The sequence below is a fragment of the Rhopilema esculentum genome, chromosome 21, assembly GCF_057945365.1.
Source record: "Rhopilema esculentum isolate cy_ngs chromosome 21, ASM5794536v1, whole genome shotgun sequence".
Classification (NCBI taxonomy): domain Eukaryota; kingdom Metazoa; phylum Cnidaria; class Scyphozoa; order Rhizostomeae; family Rhizostomatidae; genus Rhopilema; species Rhopilema esculentum.
In genome coordinates, this window is record NC_142835.1 from 11,823,531 (window position 1) to 11,840,575 (window position 17,045).

At 36.2% G+C, this 17,045-nt stretch overlaps 1 protein-coding gene across 1 annotated transcript; it reads left to right on the forward strand.

Annotated features, from left to right (window-relative positions):
* The first annotated feature begins 1,336 nt into the window (after positions 1-1,336).
* On the forward strand, positions 1,337-16,407 carry LOC135684730 (transcription factor Dp-2). The gene is made up of 14 exons (XM_065200366.2): positions 1,337-1,705; positions 5,261-5,340; positions 6,385-6,448; positions 8,423-8,514; positions 9,561-9,640; positions 10,049-10,114; positions 10,401-10,515; positions 11,088-11,150; positions 11,561-11,704; positions 12,019-12,087; positions 12,427-12,575; positions 13,038-13,204; positions 13,761-13,815; positions 14,436-16,407. Exons 1-14 carry the CDS (start codon positions 1,657-1,659, stop codon positions 14,701-14,703), a joined length of 1,461 nt encoding a protein of 486 aa, XP_065056438.2. The 5' UTR covers positions 1,337-1,656; the 3' UTR covers positions 14,704-16,407.
* Positions 16,408-17,045: the final 638 nt, after the last annotated feature.

The window sequence follows — 17,045 nt, forward strand, 5'->3', positions numbered from 1 at the left end:
CTTTGGAGCTTTTGACTTTGGACCACATATCCTAATAGATCACGAATTACCTCTGAACATACAAAATCAGTTCATTGTGTGACGAAATGGGCGAAGATACGACCAATGAACAATGCTAAGTTTTGGGAGTTTGTTACAGATTTCCGCTTTTTGGCGTGGATTCAAGTTTAGGGCAGATACGAAATTACTGTGATTTGACGGGGCAAGAGCTTGTGCCAAAAGTTGCCATATCACAGCCTGTTTTTAACACATATAACTGATTTTGCACAAAAATAGATTTTCAGGTTATGTGCAGCAGTAGCGGCGCCACGGGGGCTCTTATTGTATATAGAGTGAGTCTGGTACCCAGGGTAATTGAAACCAACCGAATAAACTTAAACAACATAGCGCCGTTTGAATTTGCCAAATAATTTTGCAGGCCAAAATTTGCAGAAACCTTGCAGCCCTTCTTGTCTAATTGACCCTCTTATTGAAGGGAAATGCAATTTTTTTATTCTAAATGCATTTCAACAATTTCCTATCAATCTCTTAAAAAAAATTTCCAAATTCCTTCTTACTTCAAACTCTCTCTTTTTTCCTTTTAATCGGCCAAAATTCTTGAAAAAAGAACAAATCCTCCTAGCTGGAAGCATTGATACCCTGGGTACAAGAGCTACTAATTTTTCGCTGCTTGCTGCCTTTAAATTTTTGCAGTTCTGGTACCCAGGGTAACGCATTAAAAACAAAGCTTGAATATATATTGTCTCGGATTTTCCTTTAGTCAAAATCAATTTTATATACAATTTCTGGCCATCCCTAAGACACTATAATTCTAAATTTTTCCTGAGCCCTTTCAAGACTTTTTTTTTAGAAGATAATTTGACCCCTTCATTTTCAAATTGGTGAAATGATTCTTCTCATATCAAGGTTTCGGTTCCGAGGTTGGATATTTTCTTTTTGCCAGGAAGAAAATCTAAAAAATGCTCAAACTTATTAATAGTTTTGAAAGATGCATGCATATCTGTATATGGAGCTTTTCTACTGAGAATAATCTACTCGTTCAAATTTTTAACTTTTTGAACTAAAATGGAAAAATTCATAGTATTCGTTTATCTTTGATGAATATTTACCTAGCTGAAAGAGATTGATACGTCTTATTTTGAAAAGACTCTAAATAAGGCAATTAAATAGCAGATGAATTGATTCACTGCCACGGCGTATGTTCGTTCCTTTCCGCGGAGCGTTTTCCCGCCACGACATGGCCTAGCCAGTGACATATCGTGTTATTTAGTGTGCGCATGCGTATATCGCAGGAAATGGATCTTTAACCAATCAGGTGCCTCCTTTCGTCCCCGCCGCGAATCTCGTTTGTACGGGGAATTGGGATCTGCACAAGAAGATAGGTGATAGAGCGAGGTATAAGATCTCGTCAATTTTAAACCTTTTTGCTCCTGATTAACTGATATATCGCATTCATACCAAAGGATATCGAGCAGCAAACTTCAGGAAATTTTCCAGTTGTTTGGACTCTGTATTTGGTCTACATCGTTGCCACCGACTGAATGTGATAGTTCGGATTCTCCGGTAGCAAACAAAGAAATTCCCATTTGGTCGGTTGCCTCCTCAAAATGCGTTTACGTTGCATATAAGTTACCCGATTCCATTTTTAAGAGATAGATGGCCAATCCTGGAGGAGCTGTGCAAAGACTCTTTGTAGATAGTTCAGGTATAACTCAATTTACAGTTATGTTTTTGATTTATCTACACCACCCTTGTCTGTTTGTTTGTAGGCCCCAAGTTGATAGGCCCAGACCTCGACCACGCGCAGGAACCTTTTCCCCACTTCATGCCTTTGTAATCATATTCAAACTTTTCTCCGTCAGGTTTCACATCACTGCGATCGCAGTTAGCCTGCAACTCAAAAATAAGTTTTTAAGGTTATCAGTTTTGATATATTCTCGGATTATCGCAAAACTACACAAAAAGTATCCTGTTCCCACCGCCGTGTGTAATTAAGTTCTGTTAGACCCTTGACGACATGATGCACGCAGACCCAAAAGTCGATGTGGTCAATATTATTATGTTTGAAAATCAAAAGCATAAATACCAAATAAAAGGATCTTAAAAACAGCAAGCCAAGAGTCATCCATCCTTGAGATTATTAAACATAATGACGATAATTTATAGTGCTTATCATGACTACCAATTAACATAAGAAGTAGCAGTTGTCCTAATTCATATTGCATTTATATTCGACTGCATTAAATGTCAAAATATACTTGCGTGTGTAAATCAAGTAAAGTTTTTTGGCAATTAATCCACACAAGATTTCATATTTTTTCATATTCAAATTATACATGTGCTTTGTTGATGTTGCAGGAACTTTCTTTCCCTATTGAAAAGTGGTGTTTAATTGTCAAAGTTTGGTAACTAAACTTGGCAGATTATTAAAAGAGAGCTTCAAGTTCTTGTTTCAATTTTTCCAAATTTACTTGGCTAGATAAGTTTAACTTACTTTTTAAACTTCATACATATTCAGGCCTAGATATTTCATATAAGACTTTTTAAATCTCTAAAACATTAATTATATGTGTATTTTTTTGTAAAATTTTACTGAAAATCCATCTCAACTCACCAATATAGGTATATATTTAAAAAACTGTTTACTGGTCTGTCATAAAGTGCTCAAAGCTGAGGCAGAGCTGTAAACACTAATTGCTGTATAGAACAGGGCAGTTCTAAGGTGCTACTCCAACTTTCATAATCAACAGGCAACTGATCATCATCATTTAATTTTGTGCTTAATGCCATCGCATCTTCAAAATTTATATATTTACAGCATAGGTTCCAAATCTTTGCTTGGCTGAGCGACCTTAATTCTCCATACCGCATTGACCAATAAATTCAAGAATATGACAACAATCATACATTGCTGCTAGATTTAGGCCTATTTTGTGCAATTTTTCCACTATCCAATAAAGATAAAAGTGTAATGCTTAGATTTACTGTTTTTATTAGCATAGGAAGTCTTAAAGGAGTCCTTTTCATCAGTCAGGTAACTAAAGATAAAGGTTTAAATGCCTCTATTGACCATTGAGATTTTAATTGTAACCAATGGTCTAGGTTTTCAGTATTTTGTAGGGGATACCTAAAGATATTGATTTAATTTTTTTTGTCTTGGACCTTTTATCTAATTCCGTATCCAATGAACCCAATAAGCCTAGTATGCCCATGGCAATTAAAGAATTTCCTGGTCACTTCCATTGGCAAAGTGTTTGATAAGTAAAGCAAACCCACCATTTCTGAGGTGAAGACCCACAGGTTTCTGATTATGGCAGTGTAAAAATTACAAAATCATATTTATATTTTATGTACATTTGCAAATTTTTTTGTTGTTGTTTATTGTTTTAAAGCATTTTCATGATATTTAACATCCATCAAGTTTCATCTATTATTCATTATTTGAGACATCCTCTTGTGCAACAACACCTTGATATCTGAATGAATTATTATGCATGAAATTTGATACCAATTGGCTACATATTTCTCCAAAACAACCATCAACTGAAAAGACAGCTACACTAATGGTTTGATTGCCATAAAAGTATGGTTTTAATCCTGTTAGCAAATGAAATTGTGGTTTTGGCAAATGAAAGGGTTTGGGCCATGAGTTTGGAGGAAACTCATTTCCACTGAATTCTTGTCTGCATAGACATAACATAATCATAGATTACTCCAAACTCTTTGGTTTCCTCATCTGAATTCCAAACACATGTTTCTCGTGATTCTTTTCCAAAGCCATTTCTAGGGATTTTTGAAGCTCTTTATTATATAACAGTACCATCAACAAAAAAAGTCAGTTCAGAGGAGGGATATGCAAGCATGTACATAATTTGAGCTGCAGGAAGATGATGATATTTTCCAACAATGATTTTTTGGGCCCTGTAAGCAAAAAACAGAAACAGCTATCCTTACACAAAGGCCCAAAACTATTAAGAATGCCCTCAGTCAAAACAAGGAAGGGACTAGCACCAGGTCACGTTGCACTATAAGTATTAAGGAGAATAGTTTGTCTATGGCAGATCATAGCATTGGTGTTACTTAAGGCTACATTTGAAGTGCTTTAAGTACTTCTCACAGGGAATAAAACTGGGTAGACATGAATTAAGATAAAAACAACCCTGCTATATCACTTTAAAATAGATACTCAAAGGAAATGTTACCACACAAATTTTTTAAAACTGATTGTCAGCCACTGATAAACCCTTGACAGTCATATCTGTTATTGCAAATGGGAGTCCTAGGTCTACTTGCAACAGAAACCTAACAGAGTTGTGACAAATTCAACTGCTCTTGTTTTCAAGCAATAACTTACGCACATCCATGGGTGAACTGTGTATTTTGCCCAGCAAAATTTGATATAATTGTCAGCTTTTTCTTAGCCCCTTGTAGTTTTCAGCACTCTATCTTGCATCAAGACAAACAAATATTTATGAAATTTGTGAATTTCCTGAATTTATGGTTTCTTTTACCAATACGATAAACCATTTTTTCCAAAATTAATTTTGGGAAAAATTTTGCATTTACTATGGATATTTGTCAAATATCAAGATATTTGTCAAAATGACTTCAGTTGAAATAGAAGGTATGCAAAGAAACCAAAAGGCATTTTTCCAAAAATTTGAAATAAACTTTTTGAATTTAATGAAAGGAGAACAGCTGCTGTTGTTGAAAAATTTCCAACAAATTTTATCAAACTTAGACAGTTTTTTTAATCCATCTAAAGAATCTATATAATCTTATTAGTTTAGTTAGATGATATGTATAAAAGGCTTTTCTGTAGCCTTTGCAATTGAAATAATAAACAGATCATAATTCTTTCTTTCTTATGTATGTACTGAGACTGGTGCAAATTCACCATTTCATTTCGTAAATTTATCAATTCTTATATAATCCTTGATCAAACCGAAATCCAGATTTCTTAGACCAAAGGGCTAGACCAAATTGTTACCTGCTTTTCATACTGTCTTGATAAAATGAGTTGTTATTGACTTGATTTTATGATAGAAACAGCCTTCAGTGCAGAAGATTCAACTTTTACCAAACCCAGAGAAGATGTATATTCTTTCTGGCTTAAGAAAAAATGGCCTTTTACTAGGCTATAGACATAACTTGCACATAAATATATTAGGTTACAACATTAATCAATATGTAAGTACTGTCTAACAAAAACATATTATGCATATCCATTAAAATTTTGATATTGTCTAAATTCTTACAGCTAAGGAGACAACTATCAAGTCAACAGAAACTGGAAAGTCAGTATTTGAAGAGAAACTTCCAGGAATCAGTTTGCAAGAGGTAAAGGCAAAGTCTTTTTATGACAATGAGTCTTTTAATTAAACTATTAAATGAGCAAACAAAAACAGGCTGAATTTTACTGGATTATTGCTACAGTGTAAGTTTAGTTTGGAAGTACTGAAATGCAAGAGAGCATGATAAGCTGATAACCCTGAACATTTTTTTTATATTTGGAAAGCAAAACATTTTTTTCTGCTTTGAAGAATCTCTTTCTGAGCATGATACTGTAATGCCCTTCAATTTAGATGATATTTCTTTTTCAAAAAGAATCTAGTTTGACAAATCATAACAACTTTTATAATTTCCTAATGGCTAAATGTACAAAGAAGTGTGTACTTATTGTATAAAAGAAGAAATTGATGTTTTATTGATAATAATGAAGACACTAGCAGATTGAATATTTTCTGCTTTAGTCCACACAGTTAAAGACAGTGTGTTGCGCTGTTCATTTTGTTGAATTTCGAGGGTCCTCGAAAGTAGAGAAGCATGACAAATTAGAACAACTCATCGTTAGCATCATTAAGCGTCCTTTGTTACAAAATGAAAACTCACTGAAATAGAAATGTTGTCCTTTGTTTTGATAAACCAATGAACTGAGAGATGTACTACCTTTAAATGAAGTAAAATAGTTTAGCTTTGCTGAACACAGTTGCTAGGTGAAAGAGTCTTAAAAACATGTTTTCAGAATTGTTTTAGGTTTGACTACAGAACATTGTAAAAAAAACCTCTTAATTTACACAATCAGTTACACCTTCAGTCGTGTTACAGTTACTTTTCATGAATAAGACTGGCTACATGGTAACTTGAAAAGATTTCTGTTTGCCAAAAATTCTTTATTTTTAGTTTGGCTATAAGTTTTAGTAGCATTGTTCTTTCTTAAAAAATGGTTCACATATTCTTTGTTTCATGGTAGTGTCTATAAGGTACTTATCTTCCATGATCTCAAAAGAATTAACTAGCTTTCATTGAACTGATAAAAAATTTTGGTTGTTATTCCAATTCTTTATGGGAATTACAAGCGTTGGTGTACATTTTTTGTTCTAGGGAACGATACTCACAGTAGCAAAAGCAGCTTTAGACGGAAAGGTAGTTGCAAGCAGTATAAAGAGTAAGCTTATTTCTTTTAATATTTTAGTTGTCAATAGACTTGATATTTTGAAGATTTATGAAATGAAGAATGTCAGTATGTTTTAAATATTGGCAAATTTTAAGAAGCAGCACTACTTTTATTTGAATGTAATGTTTCTTAATAGAGTGAATGAGAGTGAATACATTTATTTGTACCATTTCTAACTAAGATTATCAAGGCAGAATTTGATGATATGATATTTCTTGTGGCAATTAAGGTTTGCAATGTACATGACAAATATGATGGTTCCATTGTGTCACTGGGTGATAGGATATGCATTGCAACATTTCAGTGGCTAATGCCTTGTATTGGTCAGCCAGCTTGCCTTGTATTGGTCAGCCAGCTTGCCTTGTATTGGTCAGCCAGCTTGCCTTGTATTGGTCAGCCAGCTTGCCATATGCCCAAGGTAGGCAACTGCAAACCTCTAGAAAAACATTTCATATCCTTATTCAGATTTTCATTATATTCTATTTTTTGAAACCACCCATTAACACCTTTGCAGAACAGCATACATTCAAAGACAATGGTAGAAAAAAATTTATTTAGGTTGGCCCAAGCTGGTGCTGATGAATAAATAGAATAATAAACTACCTTAATTTCAATTCTCCTTTCTTGCCTTTTTTTCTTTCCCATTTGCTCACCCATGTGTTCATCAATTTTATCATCCAGTTCCTCCATCACCTTTGCTTTCCATTTATGCCAATTTTGCTCTCTTATGTTTACAATCTCAAAAAGGCAGGATAAAATCAGATGAGATAATTGGTGCAGTTTTCTTTTGATTCATATAAATTAGCCTTTGGCCAGTAGGTTTCATTTTTAGGTAGAACCAAGGACAAGGGTTGATAAAACTTATTTAACTAATACCATTGAAAAACACCTTTGGAAAGAGGTGCTCTTGCTAGAATCTTAAGTAATTGCATGCATCAGAAAAACCGAGATTCTTCTAGAGATATGTCAATATAAATTACAAAAAAGGTGCCTGAATTTTCTAGTTCAGTTTACATAGAGTAAGATATTGAATTCAATTTGATAAGGTGATGCAGATTTGTAATGCGGGTTTTAAAGCAGGTTTTAACCATACAAGGCAACTTTTTGAAAAGCGTGCAGTTTTAGTGGTCTTACAAGATGGTTACTTGTAAAGGTGACGGTTTATTGTCTCCAATTAAGCAAAAGCTGCTCTAACAGCTTTACGCAATACCCTCTGGAGGGTATGCCCAAGAGCATGTAGCAGGGTTTGACCACAAGCGGGGCACAAAATTATTGACCAAATGGCCAGGTATACCCCTTTGTGGAGCGGCACACAACTTTTGTTAACACCACAATTTGTGGAATTGCTCGAGCTGATGATTTTGGGCTGTGATGAACTTCAACAACAACTTTTATGCAAAGTGCTTCTTTTTCGTTTTTAGCTTTATTTTCTTGTCTTTTGTTATTTACCGTAAATCCTTGAATTAGCCCCCTGGGGGCTTATTTATTTTTGATGTTTTTGGATGAGGGCTTATTCGAGGGGGAGGCTTATACGTGGAGGGGAGGGCTTACAAAACTATTGTAGAAATCAAGAAGACATTATTAAAAGACCTCTTTAATTTAGTAGGAATTTCTTTATGAGCATTTAATTAATTACTACCAAAAGTATGAATTTGTTGTGGTAATTAAATAAAACACCATAGGCAACCTCAGATGGCAAAGACCGTCAAATTGAGGGGTCCAATTCGAAAATTTACGGTAGCAGTGGGGGCTTATTCAAGGGGGGCTGATTGATAATTTGTAGGGGGAGCCAATTCGAGGATTTACGGTTTATACAGAATCGTCATATTCTGCTAAATGATACTGCCAGAAGTAGAAAGCCTCCACACGACTCAGAATATCTAGATGAGTTTTTTCTTTTATTTTAATCAGTTTTTATTATCATGAATTAAGCAAGTTTGCAAAAATGAGTGGTTTATATTCTAGGCCCTTCACAAAAACAAACTAGCAGCCAGTCGTTGCCACGACCATTAGTTGTACAAACACAGCCAGTATTACTACCCAAACCAGGAATCCAGGTGAGATTCCTCTCTGATATTTTATCCACGGTTGCTAGATCGAGTTTATTTTATTGTTCATTTCTGTACACAAAGCATATTAAAACCAATAGCAACGGAGTTCGACTTTCTTATGAATTTTACTGCACATAGAGCATGTCAAAACCAAGGAAAACGAAAAAAAGTTCAAGAAAATGTTTCTTTGACTTGTCATTAGACGACTAATCGCGGTTTTACTGAAGTTCTAAAGTCATCACGTCATAACAATGTTTGTCAGAATTTGTAACAATTTGCCTGAAATACGCTGATGAATTGTTGCTAAATGTGCAAAATACGTCAAATGTTCAAGATATGTTTTTATGCGTTAAAAAAGATTAATTAACGCCCTACTACTTTAACCTTCGATAAACGGCGCTGCCTTGTAGCGCGCCGCTCTTGCAACCTACATCACCTACATTAGATTGAATAAATAAACAAGAGTTTTAGCTTTTAATATACATAAAAAGCTTTTTCGTGTGTTTACCAATAATGGTCAAGGTGGAGAAGAGATTCGTTTTCTCACGCTTGACCGATTTTTAGCAGTTTCTTAGGCCTGAGTGTTTTCAGTCATTTTGCTAGTCGACATTTTACAGAAAAAACCAATTAAATATGTGCATAGCGTGTGGTGCTACATCCAAAATAACGATGATGTAGTTAGCAAATGAAGTGTGTAACATAATAAAATAATTTACAGTCCTTGCAAGGAGAAGTGTGCAGACAATTCATCCTGTTCACACCAACATTGCCATCTTGGACGTGATTTATTTGAGTTTATTTCATTATATCGTTATCATGACAAATAGAAACACAGATCACAACGTTTAAACTGATTTACTTAATGAATTTTGAGGAAACAAATCTCTATTTTCAAACCATCGTCGACTACTTATTAAACAAGAAATCTATCTAATTAAGCCATATTTTTCCTAGGTCCTCAATCGAGAATCTAGAAATTTGAAGGACAGGCACCTGCTTTTTAGCTCCTTGATTTACGAGAAAATTCAAAGCGATGCTTAATTTCCTTTCAGGCTGGTCATAGCATTCAGCTGGGCGCAAGAATGATTTCTGCGGAGTCGATCATTTCCTCGCCCACTCATACCTGGCAAAGGTGAGATTCTTTCGGCTTCCAACCTACTTTATTAATGACTTGATTATAATTGCAAATGACTTGCTAGGATCAGAATATAGTGAACGGCAAATGCCCCAAATACGGTCATTTTTACCTATTTGTAAGACATTTGTTATTCACACTGGGGCAGTGATTAGCCCCCAAATTCCCAAAGGCAATTTAGTATTTTGTTATGAAACTTATTCTTGTTCCCACATATAAAAAATCTTCCTCAAACTGCCTAAAAGTAAATGTCATTGGCAAAATATTTTACCAAACTGTCAAACATCAAGTAACATTTGTTCATTTTGACTTAAAAGATTCGTGTGGACCTTTCATGAGTCTACGTAAGCCACGGTTAGTGAGACATGTTGAATTCGCTTGTTTATTGCAAATTTTCATTTCCAGTGGAACCCCAAACAGCAGAAAGCGGAGGGCAGAGTACGAAGCAGATCTTCTTGACAGTGGAGATCGGTAGGTCTTATTATATATTCAAAAAGTTAGCGATTCACAATTATGTCTGAGCTGCAATTTACAACCACATATATGTCGCTTGCTACTGCATTTCATACTCACATCTTATAGTGATAAAAAGTTTTACGTTTCCATCAAATATTATTCAAATTCAGAACTTTCTTAACAACTGTTCACAATACCATTATTTCTTTTCTGCTCTTTTTTCTGCCTTCAACTCCTCCTTAATTCAACCTGTTTTTTAAGATACCATGTAATGCATTGGGATATTTTCTCTTGCATGTAGAAAACGAAAGAGAACGCCTGCTCGGTCAACTGACAAAGGCGGCAAAGGGTTGAGACATTTTTCAATGAAAGTTTGCGAGAAAGTTCAACAGAAGCAGACCACTACATACAATGAGGTTCGCAATGTTTTCGTCTGAAATACTTTAAACGTTTCATCATCTTTAGCATTAAGTTCAAATTGAGACTTGCGATCAGTCCGCTCGATTGTCCTTTCATTCCCCTGCTTGGGATTCCCCTCTAGAAAAATGTTAAACGCGACATCATTTTGTCTTGTATTATTTGATAACAAAATACAAAACAAAATCGAAACACTCATCAGGGAATCCCCTTGCCTTGGTAGTTGCTACTGATAGCAATGCAACTGATCCTTGTTCATTCAGTGTTAATTCACCCCTAGGTTGATTCATGGCTTACTAACCTTTTATACTTGGGATTTCATATTGTTATCGACTTCAAGCGCTTGTGCATTCAGCCTGAAGCAACTGCTCGCCATCAGCAGCAACGACGCTATCATTATAATCATAATTGTTGTCAATTTATTTTGTCCACGCCCCATCGGTGCTATCAACACAGTCGTTTTGTCTTCCTCAATCGATATTTAACCTTTAAATGTTTGGTTTATCTTTTCCACGTTTAGCGTATATGGATTTAATATCAGCTGGGTTATTAGCATTATTTGGTTCTCTAGGTTGCGGATGAGCTTGTCCAGGAGTTCAGTGACCCCACAAAGCATGTGCCATCATCTGATGCGGTATGTTCGCAGAAAATTCTTTTTGTCACCATATTAGAAGCTAGTCTATTGGATCTGAAAAGGACTGGATTTATTTGATATTCCGAAACAAAAGTTGCCAAAATGATTCTTAGGCTCCTATGGACTTTTTTCTTGGCGCTTTTGTTTGGGAATTGAAAACAGCCACCAATTACTTCATTGCTTACAATTGGTCATTGACACCTTTATGCTAATAAGTGCAAAACTATTGTTAAGAAGAAACCGATATTCTTTCTTTGATGAAGCCCATATGCGTTCCTTTATCAGCGCACCACAGCTACTTGTTTTTCTTTTTCTCCGTTTACTGCCCAGCCTCATCTTGTTGTGAAGGGCACTTTTTCAAATTTCTGCTTTGGACAAACTCAGATCAAAGGTTGCATTTTTTGTTGCAGTCCTACGACCAAAAAAACATCAGAAGGCGTGTTTACGATGCTCTGAATGTCTTGATGGCAATGAACATTATCACTAAAGAAAAGAAGGAAATTCGCTGGGTTGGCCTACCCACCAATTCCGCTCAAGAATGTCTGTACTTAGAGGTTTGTTCCACTTCTAGCGACAATCTCCATAGATTTCTTGTTTTTTGTCCAAATGCCTAAAAATATTGTGACATACTTGTAGCCTTTGTAACATTTGCTCATCTCAGGGGCGGACACTTGGTAAAATTTTGGGGGGGGGGGCAGCCTATTGTTTTAATAAGATGACGTCACATTTTCCATTGTTTTAGAACAAAAGACCATTTTCCTCAAAAGTATTGAGGGTGATCCGCCCCCCACCTCACTTTTTGATTCAGATTTTATGAATAGTGTTTCCCAATATGGGCTTTGTTTATGAGGATACTTGTCGTTCACAGGATCAGAAAAAAGAGCGAATGGAGAAAATTCGACAAAAACAGCTCCAACTACAAGAGCTTATTCTACAGGTTCGTGTTTCTTTTTCTCAAGCGGTTCCACCGGGCGTAGAAATTGATTTTTTATTAAAGATACAGGCGTAGATGTGGAGTTGGATCTTACCAGTTCCACTTTCGTAACAACACCTGCTGTGTGGATCTGCAATTGTCTACATTTGTTAATATGATTATCGTTTGCGCAATGATTAAAACATAGTCATTATTTGTAATCGCTGTTTTCCATCATTATAATAGCTAAGCCCTTACCCCCTGATCTTCAAGACCAGTATCATCAACGACATTTCAGTTTTCATCAACCCCCGTATCATTCTTAATTCTGCTTTTGAAACAACAGATACCTTTTGCTTGCAGGAAATCGCCTTCAAAAATCTGGTTGAAAGGAACAAGGAGACGGAGAGGAAAGGGGCCACTCCAGATCGAAACAGCGCCATTCAGCTCCCGTTCATCATTGTAAATACAAGTAAAAAGACTGTGATTGATTGCAGTATTTCTAGCGACAAGTACGTCTTGCAATGATCTCCTTTGTCCATCTCTGATCAGTCACATTCTAATGTACTTCAGGGTGTCGTGTTGTCTTCAAGGAGTCTTTTAAAAAGTTGCTCTCATTCTATCTAGACTTTGAGATGAAATCATTTTACAAATACACTTATTCCTTACTAGATGATTTTTTAATCATCCGGCGGTTGCCTTGACAATGATGCCGCGTTGCATCTCACTGAGACAAATTGCCTGTCTGTTTCGAATGTAAACTGGATCGTCATCTGTTGGGCCTTTTATAAACCTTCCCTTCTGCAGTGGTGGAATGCCAGTCGGCATCGAATAGCATCGGCTTTGAAATTTTTTAACTAATATTGCATTCAATTAAATTATTTTCCCTCCTTTATGTAAAGATATATTTTTGAAAATTATGTTAAAGTACTAATCGTTGTGTTTACGTCAATGACTGTGAATATCTTTTTTAGAACCGAATACCTGTTCAATTTTGACAACACGTTTGAAATCCACGATGACATTGAGGTGCTAAAAAGGATGGGCATGGCTTTTGGCCTTGAGAGTGGCGAATGCCCGCCGGAGAAGCTCGATGCTGCTAAAGCAATGGTCCCCAAAGCTCTTGAACCGTACGTCAAACGTGAGTATCGCCTTAACCTGTTAGCTAAAACAATGTGTCCATACAGATGCAGTTGCATACATAATAATAATAATAATGATAATAATCAATTTATTTAAAGTTGGCGCTACATAGCTATTTACAAAGAAATGAGCTAATCCAAGCCAACTGCATCACCGTCTTCACTGCCAACTACATGCACCACCGTCTTCACAGCGGCCGTTGAAACCCCCCCCCCCTCCCTGCCCCCTTTAATTTCTTAAGGAATATTAAAAGCAACCTATGCGAGTGAGTCTAACATAAAGAGGTTCGTTATTGCATCATTCCAGGTTTTCGCTTGTTCTGTTTCGAAATGAAAATCAACAAATTTTTTCCCACCTCCCTTTCTTTTAGCTTCTCCCTCTTTTCCCTTTTAAGGGCTTTTGCGCAGACCATTGAAGTCTGTCCCTATCATAATCCACAAAAAGGTTGCAGTTTTAGTATATGCTCATATTGTGTGTGTAGCGATCCGTTCTTCAAAGTCCTTTTTTAAAACTTTATATAAATAACAATATTGAACTGGATTTTCCCTAATCAGAAATGGCTGTTGGTGGCAGCATTGAAAACGAGATTGTCAAGATCCCCACGGACCGGTAAGTGTTACCACATGCATGAAATTCTTTTTTATTTTGCGATTTTTGTTCCGTTTAAACACACAAGGTGTGAACAATATTTTGACGAGCTACTCTGAAGAGTGCTTAAGCAATCAGGGTTAAACTGAAGACTTTGTGTAAAACATGGACTTGTGATAATCTAGACTTTAGGCTAAAAATGAATGCGAGTCTGATGTGGCAGTATTTTGTCATCTCTGGAATGTAACGGAGTGTTACATAGTTTGACTGAGACCTGCATATTTATGAAAGAAGGAGACCTGCAGCAATCATATTTTGTTCATACCCTGCAGCAATTATATCTCACAATCGATGTCACATTTTCGTTATTTTCCGTCGTTTTGGACTCAACAAAATACCTGAAATATGTACGAAGCACATTTTTCCTTCATTTCGAAGTTCATTTTTCGAAATTTATTTAAATCTTCTGTGATTCTTCATTCTTTTTTCTGCATATCAACGATAATTTCTGTTCAAAATATTCTTGTTTTCTAAAATAAAAAGTGATTCTCTTTAATTTGTTAATTACAATTTTTGCTTGTCCCACCAAATCAGCATATTTCACGCAACCCCATTACTAATGAATTCATCTTTTTTTGCAGACAAGAACGAGCCCGATCCCCATCTTCGCCGCTGGCAGTTCCAATTCAGGCCCCCTCCTCCCCACTTCCGAACTCTTCGAATCGCATTCACCGCGCGACTTCACGTGCATCCTCTGTAACCTCATTCACGAGTGACAGTAATCGCTCAGGCCAGCATACTCACACGCCGTCGCCACTTCCTTCCTTTGGTTCTGGCTCTGAGTCTGAGAACGAGGTAGACGATGAAGATTCGCAAGACACACTTTTTGAGAACAGTAATGATGCGTGAATGCGGTGGGAATTTTCATGAGGTCGTTGTTGATGCTCATGATGACGTTTTAGAAGCATATTCTTTTTATTAATCATTTACACGTAGATTAAACACAGTTGTCTCCATTAACTTATAATAGTAGCCTCATTAACATTAGAGCATAGATCGTCTTTGCTTTGCACATTGGTACACCAGAGAAACGGGTCAATATTAAGGAAAGCTCTTGTTGCAGGAATGAGCCTTTTGATCAGGTGCAAAGAATACGTGTCTGATATTCAGACGCATTTTTTGGTGCGGTCCAGAAAGAAAATGCCGTTAAATTACTGGAAGAACGTTATAATAATTAGAGGCACTTCCAAAAGTAACCAGAGGTTGACATTGTATGAATTGAGGATGGTTCTCTATTTGTTCTTTTCAGTGACTATGGTATCTTTCTTATCATGCAGCTGATGCATTCTCGCCGTGTGATGCTGTGTATCCCTAAACTTTTTAATGCTAATATTTTTACACTAGTCGTTTCCCCGAATCAAGAACAAGAACCTACTCGAAACGATTGTGTCCATAGCAAATTGTATTCCACTGGCTTCTACATCTTTTTGGGACAATCTTGAAAGACACTTTATTAGCGGAGTTCTTTTTAACCAGTTTCTAGACATAAGAGTAATACGTACCCCGATATCTCACGGAGCGCTATCTTGTTTAGTTTTGTGACTAATGTTTTCAAGTTCTAACTTAGTTTTGTTGATGGCACAGAATATAAAGGACTTCACTTATAATTGCCAATGGACACTTTTGTACGTCAATATTTCATGGGTTTCTGTAATTCATAAAAATTTTCTTTCATGGAGTGTATCGCTGATTAGCTGTTTTGTTGGTCTGTAGCAAGTTACGTTTTCAGCTGAGCAATTTTGTTTGTATAAATCGCCCATCTAAATTTAGCCCATTCTTTGTCAATAAGAATGATCGTGTAAATAGTTATATCAAAGATGCCTTACCCCAAAGATGGCTACTGTTTCCTAAAAGAGTGAGCTTTGTTTCAAGATTTTGTCTGCAGGCTATGGGTTCCATTTGTCCATTGTTTGACTTTCTATATTGTTCGTCTCTTACAAATCCAGCAATCAAATGGAGAATTTTTGATAACGATGCATTAGTCTTACTTTTGTTACTTTTGATCTCGAATGAAGGTAGTGTGGGGGTGTTGTGCATAGGTTCGTCTCTTGGAAGCAACTATCCAAGCCAGAACTATGTTTCTTGGTGGATGGTTGCTAGTGTATACGCCGCCGCCCCACCAGTCTTGTAAAGCACCCTTATTAATACCTGAACAATAACTTACTGTGGTAGGTTGCACCAAAAATTGAGCAGTGAGTCATAGAATCCGGTGAAATAGAGTTTGGCCGGAGCTGGAGATGGGGTCACTCGATAGGGAACGTACTCAACCAGTCAGGAGTGCATAGCTCGACCTGGCCAAAACCATAAACGGACACTTTACGATCCCTGGTTCACCCATTCTCAAATTCTAAACCAGAATTGTCTGTAGAATTGCAATAAACTAGATGTTATGAGCCTGCATGCGGGTGATAAGACAACACAAAAGTGTTGCATGTCTAGGCAAGAAAATTCATGTTTGAACTATTATATGACTCCATAAAATTCGTACGTTGAAGATCATGTTGATTGCGTAATATATTGTTACTCTGATAAATGATGATCAAGTTGAGGTGATATATTGTTTCTTTTTTGTTCACTGAAGATTCAAATGCCTTTGAGTTCACGAATTTCGTGAATTCATGAAGCTTGTCGTCCTCCATAATTCACAAGCTGAGATTAGCATACTCAGCTATGGGAAACAATTTTAATCTGAAATTCTAAGAAATTTTGTTCTGGATTTTTCATGGCGGAATTTCAGCAATTTATAGAAAGTTTAGCTCCAAACGGCTATGCTAAGTACGGGGGTTTAATAAAGTTTCATGTTGATCAAACGCAAAGTTTCTCTGACCAGTTATAACCTCATTGACGATTTGAATCTGCTCAAATGGCCTTAGTCAGGGGCGCCAGAGCCACAGGGATAGGAAAGTACCTTTTTCAAGAAATTGATTTTAATTCGTACCAATTTCTAAATGCTAATATAATCTAGGTTTCAGGTGTCTCTTGATACCTATATGCAAGAGGAAAGTCGATATTTTCCGTGTTGACAAAACTGAAAATCGACTTGTGAAGCACTTTAAGCAAAAAATTCTCATTCATCATTTCTCTTTAACCTTTATGATCATGCTAAAGAGATTTCAATTTGCCACCAACGTTGGCTCGCATATGTTCGATGTATCGGTCGGGGAATTAAAAATGTCATTTATTCAAGACGT

Coding starts and splice junctions, on each gene's coding strand:
- LOC135684730 (XM_065200366.2), top strand. CDS start 1,657: ATGGCCAATCCTGGAGGAGCTGTGCAAAGACTCTTTGTAGATAGTTCA. Junction 1,706..5,260: donor ACTCTTTGTAGATAGTTCAG/GTATAACTCAAT, acceptor AAATTCTTACAG/CTAAGGAGACAACTATCAAG. Junction 5,341..6,384: donor CAGGAATCAGTTTGCAAGAG/GTAAAGGCAAAG, acceptor TTTTTGTTCTAG/GGAACGATACTCACAGTAGC.